The following is a 12,656-nucleotide window of genomic DNA, read 5'->3' on the forward strand; positions in this document are numbered from 1 at the left end:
CCTTCCTGACCTCTTCATGATGAGAGAACTATTGCTGACTAAAGCTCTGAAACTGGAGAAGGCAGTTTGTTATGTCAGACAAAAACAAGAGGAGTATTACAGTTGGTGTTTGTTTAAAAACTGAAATTGCTTTCAGATATATAACTATTTCAATTCCCTTTAAAATTGTCATCTATAACATTTTATCAGTGTTAATGGATCTAACCCCTTTGGTGTCACTTTAGTCCTGGTATGTACAGCTTTTCTCAGTTTTTGTAACTTTTCCATATTCTGAGTTCAAAAATATGTCAGTTTGAACTGAATGATTTATGGTTTTTAACACTGGCAGACTGTTAATGATGAATTTTTCTCTTACCTGTTTGCTGATACTAGAACTGAGGACTTGTACAGAAAAGTAAAATGACACAGTAGTAATTTGTTCTGTTCTTAACATTCTAATGCTTATTTTGCTTTATCAGTCCATTACTGACTGTTTCTTACATGGCATTTGTCAGCAGAGAAGTGGAATCACGAGACATTAGCTCTATCATTTTAGATAAGCAATACATTCTTTTACACCAGACGTGCTAATGTTATTGTTTCTTCTGAACTGTGGATTGATCCTTGGATCAGGATTTCAAAAAACACTCATGCCTAAAATCTGAGTTTGTCTGACTTTCATCACAGTGATGTTAAAATTGTGTCCAGGTGCATTGCTCTGAGATTAGAACAGTGTGGCATTCGATATGGAGTGATTGCAGAATACTGTATCTTTTTATTCGCAAGTCAACTTAATTTAAGAGTTCAAAGCAGTAACTGATCATTGTAAGTCCGCCAGGAATTGTTTCTGGTAATGCATCTTTAGAAATGTAGGAATAACTTTTGAACTTTTTGAAAATAAAGTGCTTTTTTCATGCCATTTCTTCACTGTTAATCTGTTTTGAAAGGAGAGTGCAGTTCATCTGTAATTTGCCATAGGGAATCCGTAATGAGAACTAAGCAATCATTTAGAATAGAGAAATAAGCCCCAAAAAGCAGTAAACAAGAAGCAGAATACATTCCAAAGTGAAATGACGTTCACCAGACTGTCAGTGTTGAATGGTTTTCAGTGTAGTCTCACAATCTATAATCTCTGGTTTCTCTACAGAAAAGCGGCTTTCCAGAGGCATTTCTCATGCCAGCTCAGCCATAGTCTCCCTTGCTCGATCACATGTAGCAAATGAATGCAGCAATGAACAATTTCCTTTGGAGATGCCCATCTACACATTCCAGCTACCAGACCTTAGTGTGTACAGTGAAGATTTCAGAAGCTTCATTGAACGTGACTTAATTGAGCAGGCAACGATGGTTGCTTTGGAACAAGCAGGTGGGTGTGGACTTCAGATGGCAGTGGCTGGGCTATCTGATATTTTGCTATTTTCAACGATGCTTCATTTTCAGCCTTTGGGTGTCCTGAACAGGAAAAAAAAATGCCAGAGGAAATACTGTGCTTTGCAGAATGATGCATGCCCTCATCCTCTCTTAAAACTTCATATACTGTCAAATTCATTTAATAATTCAAAGATAATGCAGAAGGAAGGAATGGAAGACTGGTGTTGGTGCTTCTAGCGCACTTCTAATTTCTTCTTCTAACTTCTAATTTCAGTTAACAATTGCAGACTAACAGAGGAAACCTCTTCAAGTTCTGTTGTGGCTTCAGAATATTTTTTAGATATCCAACTTGTGTATTGATTATTGTTTTTGTAATGAGAAACTGAAATTGTGGAAGTAATAGTTCATTACTAACATGAAAAAAGTTTATCTTGATATTAATTCATATTTATTAGTAGTTTAACACTTTAAGTTAAAGTTTTAATTTTGATAGATATGGTGAAACATATTTGAAATTATTTTCTTTACCTGATGAAATATAAAGTTTATTAATGAACCATGAAATGAACCCCTCTGTATGGACCCAGTGTACTGAGATGTTGACTTAGTTTTGGAGATTGTGTGTCTAAATAAGCCTAAGCCTGGAAGAGTGAAACTTGCAGAGAGACCACAGATGAGAGAGTGGATGTGCATGGTGTACTTCAGGGAGTGGAGGATACAGGGATGGATGTACTGGTCCAAAAATAAATCTTATATGGAAGGGTGTGGTAGGACTGAGATACCAGCATGGGTGTAGCTTCCAAGCTAGGAAATGGGAGAATGGGCTTTGCAAATACAGAACAAAAGAAGATAGCAAACTTAGGGCTAGGGTTCTGGTCTGGAGCCAGCAGTCAATGCTGGTTTGCCTCAAAACCTTAGGCTCTAAAATACAGCTGTCCAGGATTTGCTTCATAAGCAGCTCAGTCATTTAATGCAGAAAAGATGAGTAAGGAAGTAGAGAGCAGCAGTCCTATCTCTCATTCATGTGTCCAAAATCACTGCAAGTGGCAAAAGGCAGACACATTTACGGGATTATACCATGGAAACCTGCTTAGAATTTTCTGCTTCTGAGTATTCCTCTCAGACCTCTCTGACAATTAGGATTAATCATTTATTCCTTTCTTCATGTTACTTGAATCAGGGCAATACCTTGACTCATACTATGAAAGCTGACTTGTTTTTTAATAAAATATTATGGAAGTGGAAACAACCAGTAACTGTTTTGCTCCTGGGACTTCCCTTAGTGAAGGCTGCTGGTCCCCCCATTACTTCTTGCTTTGTGAAGGTTACTTCTTCCCTGGAGCCCCTGGTATCTGAAGAGGAGGCTGTTATGACTCTAAAACTTTCTGGAGAAAGAATTCTTCAGTTGAAATGAGTTTAACAGATCAAACAGCGAATACTGAATTTAAAAAACAAACAAAAAAAGCTCAAAACAAAAAACCAGAACACACGTGTGTTTTCATGTCAAGAGTTGTCATATAAAGTGACCTGTTGTCTATAAGACACATGTTCAGTTTCCCTGTATTGCCTGCCATTGTGCACATGTCTGAAATGAGAAGCATGAATTAATAGGTGTCACTTAACATCACATGTTTTATTGTCTCTGACCAACAGAGGGCCCAGTTTGACTACAGTTTGGTCAGTGACATCAAAACATTGGTGAATGAGATGCCTTCCCTGCAAAGGACTGGGATCTTATTTTAACGAGAAAGAGAAAAAAGAAGGGGATTGTCATTTCAGTAGCTGAGTTTGGAGATACTGTTAAGGGAAGAGAGAGGTGTGTGCTTGAGTTCTGGTTTAAGGGCGTGAATTTCAATAGGAGGAGGGAAAAAAAAGAAAGCTGATTAGGGAAGAGAAGGAGCAGCAGGTTACTGCTCAAAAAAAAACATAGATTAGGAGTGCAAAAATGATAAAAACAGCCTGTAGCACATTTTGTTTGACATGCCCAAACGAGATGGATGTCTTTAAAAGGTTTTAAATTTTCTTTCTACATGCTTAGGCACTTGCTACTATTATATCTGCATGTGAAAGGGTGTTCAGGTTGCTTCCTACCTGTAGTGAAACTCTTGTTTCATTCAATAATGCTGTCAGATCATAAACAGAAGACCCAGATTAAGGCAGCATTCTTTGCTCTCTCTCTGCTGCTGCAGTGTATCTGTTACTGTTTGTGTGATTGCCTTCTGAATTTCTCTTAGACATTTAGAGCTCATCATGCACTCATAAAAGCATTTGAGGCTTTTATGCATCTCGTAACCCAGCTGCTCGTTATTGCCTGGAATGAGGTCAGTGTGCAGGGTATGTGCAGACTGAGTGCTCTTGCAGCAATCAGTGTAGTTCTGCAAGGGAGGGTGGCTCAGGTGGTGATAATCTTAAATGAGATCTGGGTGAAAGGTATTACATAATTTTAAACCTTGTACTGCAGCAAGTTGATTTCTATTACCTTACTTTTGCTGTGTGCAGTTAAGGTGTAGTCTGACAGAGAAGCTGCTTGGCTGCAGGGGAGGTACCAGCAGCGCCCAGACTGCTGTGCTGATGGGCTCACAGACACATCACGTGGGCAGCAGAACGACCTCAAAAAGTGCTCTAACACAGTGGGTTTTTTCTATTGCTCTGCTGAAACATAACTCAGTGTAACAATTAAACTGTACGAACCTGAAGACTAATTTTTATGAAGCATATAACGCAGCTGTGTATTTTGCCTGGGTTTCACACACCCGAAAACAAATACCTAAGATTATGTCGTTTGATTTCAGACTTTTAAAAATTAAGCTTTGAATTAAAAGAAATATAAATAAATGCATTTTGAGACAATAGGAACATCTTCCTAGCTAAGATTTTTTAACAGATTTTCAACTATATGTCAGGTGCTGGAGTTGCAACCATCGTAATTACAAGAAAACGATATTCATTTCCTCCTTTCTAAGCCTGGAGTACGTTTATGTAATTTGGTTCTAGTATGAACAGCAGATATTTTCTCACACTAAAATGAAAAGCAGTGATGTCATGGAAAAACACGTCTCTGATAACAAAATAAACTGGTAAACTGAGCAGGAGCTCACTGCTGGGTGTGTGTAGCCAGCTATACATAGTTGTGTCCTTCTCTGCCATCTTGGTTTATGACTTTGGATTTGCATTCTGGTTGGTAGCCTCAGTATTGCTGGTGCATCAGCCCAAAAAGAAGCATTTACTTGGTCAGTTTTACTTGTTTCTACTTGCACAGCGCAGCATTACATTTCAAGAACATCAGTGTGTATGAGTGGTTTTGTAGATGGGCAGTTTTCTGGTAATACAATCTGCTGGAGAAATGAAAGAAAGGCTCTTTTTAGCCTACTTAAGGAAACTAGGCACATGTCAGCAAACTGCCTATGAAGGTATCGTTGCAGCACCGTTGGTTTTTTTTCTAATTTAAATCTGACAATTTCAAATAGCCTTTGACATTGCATATCATCACCATGTGACTCCTCACAGTACTCGTCCTCCTTTAGTATCCATTATGTCATTTTAACAGATGCTTTCTTTTCAGGCCGTTTAAACTGGTGGTCCACGGTGTGTACAAGCTGCAAACGTCTTCTTCCCTTGGCCACAACTGGTGATGGAAACTGCCTCCTGCATGCTGCCTCTTTAGGTAAGGCGGAATCTGTGCATGGAGCCTTCTGCCAAAAATATTTACAAGTTTGCTCTATCCCCAATGAAAGCTCAGAAACAAATGGAATGCCAAGAAGTTCATTAAAAGCCTGGTTCTGGAGCAGTACATTCTTCAAACTTCACTTGGGGAATTGATTGTTGTAAGCATGCTTGAGGGGTGAAGGTGTAAATTTTGTGAGGTGGTATCACAAGTGTAATTGGGACAATATCAGAAAACCTTTATCGTAAACAGCAGTGTGCATTTTCCTTACATGTGGAGGGTTGTCCTCACTGTGGCAAGGAATTGCATTTGTGGTCCTCTGGCTTTTCTTAACAGTTGTCTTGCGATCTTCAAGAGGGCAGTGTTAAGTTATTAGCTCTATTCATTCCTTCTAGATTTTAACTATATGTATAACAGCCTTAGGAGGGAATTAAAAATTGGACAGACAGCGTTGTGGCTGTTCAGCCTAGAGAAGGGAAGGCTTCGGGGAGAGCTGAGAACAGCCTTTCAGTGCCTGAAGAAGGCTGTGAGAAGGAGAGGGAACGGACTCTTTAGTGGGGTCTGTTGTGACAGGACAAGGAGAAACGGTTTCAAACTGAAAGGGAGAAGATTCAGACTGGGTATGAGCAAGAAGTTTTTCACTATACGGGTTGTGATGGACTGGCACAGGTTGCCCAGAGAGGTGGGGAATGCCTCGTCCCTAGTGATGTTCAGGGTCAGGCTGCATGGGGCTCTGAGCACTTGATCTAGCTGCAGATGTCACTGTTCACTGCAGGGGAGTTGGACGAGGTGACCTTTAAAGGTTCTTTCCAATTCAAAGGATTCCATGATTCTATGAAAAATAATTTCCAATTGATTAATTAATCATTAATACAAGATCTTTGAAGCCTTTTTTCAAATTATATCAAACGAATAGAAACCTGTGAAGCCAAAAGTCTTTGATGTTTGCTCCATATCATAACTATCATGAGGAGGCTTCTTTTGTTGTTGCCATTACTAAAATCTTGTACCAGCAGACCTCCAAAAAGCAACTTTGTAAAGAACATTAGGATGTTTAATCATTTTCAAGGGACTGTTCTTTTTGGAAATAGTAGTTTAAAAAAAAAAAAAAAAAAGCTTTTATTTTTTCCAAGGATCCTTTTATCTTTGCCTACTCAGTTTTTTCCTTGGAGGAGTTGTATGTTATTTACAAAAAATGCTGGGAGTATTTTGACTTGCAAAGTTTGAAATACACATATTTAATGCCAGCAGCTGATAATATAACTGAAACTTGGATGTCTATGGGCATGTGTCTCGATGAGTGTTCTGCTCTTTTGTCATGGTTACTGCTCAGCTGTGCAAAGATCTGTGAACTATCTTGAAAGGAGCTTGAAAGCCTGTGGCTGGTTGTATTTTTAGGCTTCCAATCATCTTGAATGCTTTTTATTTGGATGTTGAAGCCAAAGGAGATTTGCCATCATGCTGTGTAAGAGTGGACGGCTGTGGGCGTCAGGATCATCATCTGCAATGCACAAAAGTGCCTGTGGTTGTCATTAGTATTCTTGCGTCTGCAAGCTCTGCTGGCAACTAGAACTAGCTAGCTAGAAGTAACCTGGGCGCTGAATATTCCAGTGCTTGCAGCAAAGTTTGTTATATGCAAGCATATACTGAAATAACTCACATCCTTGTCATTCTGTAAGCCAAGGTTAGGCTTTGTTAGAATTCCCTTTTACTGCTCACTACTTTATCTATATATTGACCCTTTTGGAAGGAAACATTAGAAATAATGAGTAGATTATTTGCCAAGGCGAATCTTAAATAATGTATAAGCTATCTTGCTTTTGCTTATAGGACAATATTAATTATGTTAGTACTTGTTATTTCTATTTTAATGTAGTTTCTTTAAAACTGAGTGCCTTCTTGTGATACTGTAGGAATGTGGGGATTTCATGACCGGGATCTGGTTTTACGGAAGGCGCTCTACACTATGATGAGAAGTGGAGCTGAACGGGAAGCACTGAAAAGAAGGTGGAGATGGCAACAGACCCAGCAGAATAAGGAGGTTTGTATGGTCTAAAGACAGTCTTGTTAACGTAATTCAGTGTCAAAAAAAAAAAAAAAATTCTGAACTTTGTGAAAGTTTCATTCGCTATCAAATTCGTTCTATTTCCTTTCTGCATGGGGGAGAGATATTTGTAGTTAGAATTTGAGTATCGGAATGAAATGTATTTGTAGCTTTGTGGGCATAAATATGCACAGTTAGTTCCTGCAGTTACTGTCTTAGATCTTTTTAGTAAATTAATATTCTTTTCATCTGAATGGAAATGTTGAACGGTTAATATATCATGTAAGAAGCTCAGAAAAGTTAATTGCATATACTACTACAGAGCTCTGCATAGATTTTTTTTTATTATTATTATTTTTTTTACCAGCATAACTACAAATGTGTTTCATTCTCTCCCATAGTCAGGTTTAGTGTATACAGAAGAAGAATGGGAGCGGGAGTGGAATGAACTGCTTAAGCTGGCATCAAGTGAGCCTCGCACGCACTTCAGCAAAAATGGAGGCACTGGTGGTGGGTAAGTGCAGAGTATGCATATCTTGAAGTGCATTTGTTCCAAAGTATGAGACTATCAACCAGCCTTAATGCAAGAGCTCTAGTTTTTCTGTCTAGTTTTTGTAATGAAGAGTATTTAGGTTTGTGTACTCAGTGCGTTTTTTCCTCTAGTTACCGATTCCCCCAAAGAAAACTGTATGTGAAAAGTAAGTTGACAAAGCATAAAACATAATGAAGAAATAAAGTGTTCAAAAAAAATATTTTCTGGGCTTTGAAATAATACTGTTTTTTCCTTTAAAACTTGTGATACTAGGGGTAGGGAAATCTAATGCAGAAGGAAGATGATAATCAAATTGTCAACCAGAATTGTTTTCATTTTCTTCTATTTAAATTTTTTTTTAATTGATTGGTTTTCAGTTTACTCCTCAGTTTGTTTTCCATGTTTGTCGATATTTTCCTGTTTATATGCTGTAGTCCTCTTATGCAGTTCAATTCACATTTCTCTTAAATTTGGCCATTTACCACTAGTTTTCCCAGGCTGCATTCTGTCTTTAATTCTCCAAATTTCATGTAGTTTATAATTTCAGTATATTCCAATCAGAGATGTCATGAAACATTGCGTTTGGCAGACTTTATTTCCGAGACAGTTCAAAAGGCAATACCACACACTGCTGTATAGAGAATAAATTTAAGTTGCTTTTCCATGGTTCGCATTTCTCTTTTTCTAATTGAAAAGAGGTAAGGATAAATATGTAACAGTTCATTTTTACTTTAAAAGAATCATGTAATGCATGCAGTGTTCAAAACAACAGACTCTGCGAAGAAAAAGGAACATCAAAACAGTAGTTTTGAGATGGAGTTTATTACATTCTCTACTTTAGGTACTATATTAAGAAATCTTGCAGATTAGTCTTTGAATTATAGATGAAGCATTCTCCTTTGGTGTCAGGATTAGCAAAAGCATCAGAAGTTGCATGTGCTTCAAAAGAATTCAGTGACAGGCATAGGAATTATGCTGCCTCATTCACCTACAAATTTTAATAAATTTCTGAGATTGAAGTACGTGTAAAGGTGACCAGCAACTGTCATTAAACTTCCATGGATTTCTTTTCTGAGAATATGTTCTTTCTGAGGCTTGAATGTTGGAGAAATAGATGAAGGGAACACTGGAAAACCTTGCTCCTAGCTTTTTGGTCCCAATATGTAAAATCCTTCAAACGAATCAACTACAGACCAACTGTGAGGCATAGTCTTACTTTGAAGTGAATTTGCACATCCTTCTGTAAATGTTAAAAAAAAATAAATCAGATTATCATAATTGTTTCGTTTGTATGAAGCAATATGGATTTTGAAACATACATATTTTGAGAGTGGATGATATTCATCTTTAGAAATGCCTGTCAGCTTCTAGCTAGCTGTCTTATATGGTGTCGGCATCTTGTTAAAAAAGTCGGGTGATTTTAAATGGGTGAGAAGAGAGGGAAGGTTTCTGTAATCTTCCTGTGTGTCATTAGAGTTTTATTAAAGGCAGCAACACCAGAACATTTAAACAGGAAGCATCTCTCAAGTATATGTAGTTTGGGTTTTCAGACTTGGTTAGGTATTCAGAATAATTCAACAAAATACCCAACTGCTGTGTCCATTGAAGACCCTTATCTTGCAGAGGATTTAGTTTAGATCATTTTTTAATAAAGGTAATGCTTAAAAACAATTATTATTTGATGTGTTTGTCTGTTACAGGACTGCTGTTTCTTTCTCACTATTTCAGTATATAGAAAAATTACCAGATGTAAATAGAAAAACGTTCAATATTGCAAATAGTGCATCTTTTATTTTAGTTGATGTCTCGTATGACTAATGAATGCTTTATCGAGCTTTTCTTTCCCTGAGAAAAAGTATTGAGATTTTAAAGAGTAAGAAATAAAAAGTAGAACTTGAGATATGATTTTTAATATCCTTTGGTTAATGCAGTATTGTGGGTCTGATATACACAGTTGTATCAAAAATCTGAAAGGAAAAAACAACAAAGGCAGATAACTCTTCAAGTGCCCTCATTGGCTTCCAGTTAGATTTTATGTCAGTTTTTAAAAATTCCTTTCAAGAACAACACTTTTTTGTCCTCATTTTAAAGTACTTGCTCATGACACATGGAATACTCCTGAATAAACCATTTGTTTTAATCTGCAAATGAAATATGCCCTGTCTACCTACTCCAGCTAGATTAAGGGAGTAGTAGTTGGATCAATCCTGTTAAAAGGCCAACTTAAAGAAAAAATAACTTCTCTGTAGTGCTGTTTTATTGTTTGATGGTCACATTCATTTGCCCCGCCATGTAGGATTCTTGTATAGATTTTTTTCTGTGTGTTTTCTGAAACATGAAGCTCCACTGACAAAGCTTCTTGGCCATGTCTTACCTCAGTACATACTCATTTATACTCCTTCTTCATTCTGTAAAAAAGAAATGAAAATTTTCACCTCATCCTCAGGCAAACGTTTAAGTGGGAGGGGTCATCTTACTTCCAGATGTGCTGATCTATTTAAGTTATTTGTATATATTAAAGATGAAATGAATTAGAATTCTGATTTCAGATGTCTAAAGGAAGGTGAAACTTATCTCACTGGGAAAACTGATAGCAAAATGAATCTGTAGTTATTTAAGTAGATACTCTTTTCCGTCTTAAAAATGCTTTGGTAATGATCAGAGGAAAAAGCTTTGCTCAACTTTGCAAGTTAAATTCCACCTACTCAGGCTGACGTTGTTTCTTATATTGCTAAGGTAAATTGTCTATGTTATGGTTGGAGGAACTAGAAAAGCATTTAGCTTTCCTTTGCAGAATCTCTCTGCCCGTGTCATCATGTGAAATGACTGTTTTTATGATAGATTTGAGATTTACCTTTTCAGTTCTAGCTACGCTACCAGACAATATCTCAGTAATGAATTTTGATGACTAATGAGCCCCTGTGGAGTCTGCGAGTAAAGACATTTTCTGTAGCTATTATTTTATTCCCAAAAATATATTTTTCTTTCCAGTTTCTTCTGGTTTATTTCAGTAATTGGAATGTGTGTTTCAGAAGAGTAGGAATATGAGTAACAAGGAAGAGGAAGTAGCTGCCCCACTGGGTTGGTTTTCTAAAGTTTCAATGCTGTGTCTTCTAGGGTTGATAATTCAGAAGATCCAGTGTATGAGAGCTTAGAAGAGTTCCACGTTTTTGTCTTGGCCCACATTTTAAGACGACCTATAGTTGTAGTAGCAGACACAATGTTACGAGACTCTGGTGGAGAAGGTAAGAGTTTTTCAATGGAAATTGATGTGCCCATTTACATAGGTCACTCCAAAACTAATGCCTCCTATTTATTTTCATGGAAGCTGCAACAGATACAAAGAGCATAATAATGCTATTTGATAGAGTAAATTCTGAGCTACAAAATTCTGTTTTCCAACATAGTCACTGCCATTAGCTATGCATTTTCTCCAGCAATGGGCATGAGCCTGTATGCTGCACTCATAAAAACCTGCACCAGTGGAGAAGACCCACTGATTCACAGCTGTCATGATGATGTCATTACTTGTAAAATGTTCCCCATGCAGTCCATCTTTCATCGGCCTGAGCAGTTGGAAGTCAGAAGGTGCCAAATCCAGACTATATGGTGAGTGTGGTAGGACAGCTCAGCCAAGACTGACAAGGTACTCTAAAGTCTTCAAACTGGTATGAGGCCTGGTGTTATTGTGTTGCAAGAGAAAGGTTATCATCTCCTCTGGCTTGACTGTGGAAGTTAGAGCCTTCAATTTAGTCACCGTTGCAGTGTAGCAGTCAGAGTTGACTGTCCGTGTTCCTGGAAGAGTGGAAGGATCACACCTTTCCTATCCCAAAACAGAGTGCATATCGCTTTACCCACTGAATGCTGTTTTGAACTTTTCTTCAATGAGAAATTCTTATGCCTTTGTTCCATGGGCTGCAAGTTTTGACTCCAGCTCACAATGGTGGCACTATGTCTCACCACCAGTAATGATGAGATCGAGGAAAATGTCACTTCCAGCCTAATACTGGTTTAACAAGCCCTGACAAACCTGCATATGGTATTCATTCTGTTCCTATGTGAGCATTCATGGGACCCTCCTGACACAATTGTTGTGATATTCCAACATTGCCACCATCATTTCCAATATTAAAGCCAATATTAAGCTCCATACACAGTTCCCTGGTCATAATCCACTGACTGGCACTGATAGCTGATTGAAGTGCTCTTTGTTTCATGGTGTGACAGCTGCGCAGTGGCCTTCCAGAACGTGGCTTGTATTTCACATCACTGTTATCATGGATGAAATGCACCACCCACTGTCTCACCGTGCTCGCGCCCACTGTTTGGGCTCCAGAAACATTCAGCAAATGTCAATGAATTGTCAGTAGGTGTGATTTTTCCATGTGGAGGAATTCAGTTGTACACCTTTGCTTCATCTGCACTTCCATGTCAGATGCTGTTTTGTCAGACTGCCCCTCTGCTGCCATCCCACCAACAACCACCTCTGACGTCGTGGGCCAATGTCATAAAATAAGAGGCAATACTTTTGGAGCTTTGTCCTTACAGATGTGTTAAACGTGTAACAGTCATCAAGATTTTGTTAAAATACTTTTATATCTTTACTAGTAAACAGACTAAGGAAAGCATATGTAGAGGTAGAATGTTTTCATTATTGCCCTTAGTGTATTTCTTGATGTTTTTATAAAGAAATTTTACCTGCTGTTTTGACTGTTTCCCCTATTGATTGCTCCACTTCAGAGCTCTTCTCCTGGAGCTCTGAAAACAGTGTAGCACAACTGTTGCATACAGTAAAAGCAGCATTAGTGTCTTTTTACATAATTAAAAGAAAAAAAGTAATAATAATCTTATTTTTTATTGCAGCGTTTGCACCTATACCATTTGGAGGAATTTATTTGCCACTTGAAGTTCTACCTAACAGATGCCATTGCTCACCTCTGGTTCTAGCCTATGATCAGGCACATTTCTCTGCTCTTGTTTCCATGGAACAAAAGGATCAACAGAGAGAGCAAGGTATGCTATAAACACAGAAATTCAGGAATACATATTGAACACAGTGCACTAAG

General features: G+C 37.9%; 1 protein-coding gene across 38 annotated transcripts in view; it reads left to right on the forward strand.

Annotated features, from left to right (window-relative positions):
• Nucleotides 1-12,656, forward strand: part of OTUD7A (OTU deubiquitinase 7A) — a 168,320-nt gene that overhangs the window by 122,952 nt on the left and 32,712 nt on the right. For all 38 annotated transcript variants that reach the window (XM_046899294.1, XM_046899295.1, XM_046899273.1 and 35 more), the window contains 6 exons: nt 1,127-1,345; nt 4,913-5,014; nt 6,928-7,055; nt 7,460-7,572; nt 10,708-10,835; nt 12,454-12,603. In XM_046899294.1, the coding sequence (XP_046755250.1) occupies nt 1,127-1,345; nt 4,913-5,014; nt 6,928-7,055; nt 7,460-7,572; nt 10,708-10,835; nt 12,454-12,603 (840 nt within the window). The remainder of the gene's footprint in view (nt 1-1,126; nt 1,346-4,912; nt 5,015-6,927; nt 7,056-7,459; nt 7,573-10,707; nt 10,836-12,453; nt 12,604-12,656) is intronic.

Source organism: Gallus gallus, chromosome 10, assembly GCF_016699485.2.
Source record: "Gallus gallus isolate bGalGal1 chromosome 10, bGalGal1.mat.broiler.GRCg7b, whole genome shotgun sequence".
NCBI classification, from domain to species: Eukaryota; Metazoa; Chordata; class Aves; order Galliformes; family Phasianidae; genus Gallus; species Gallus gallus.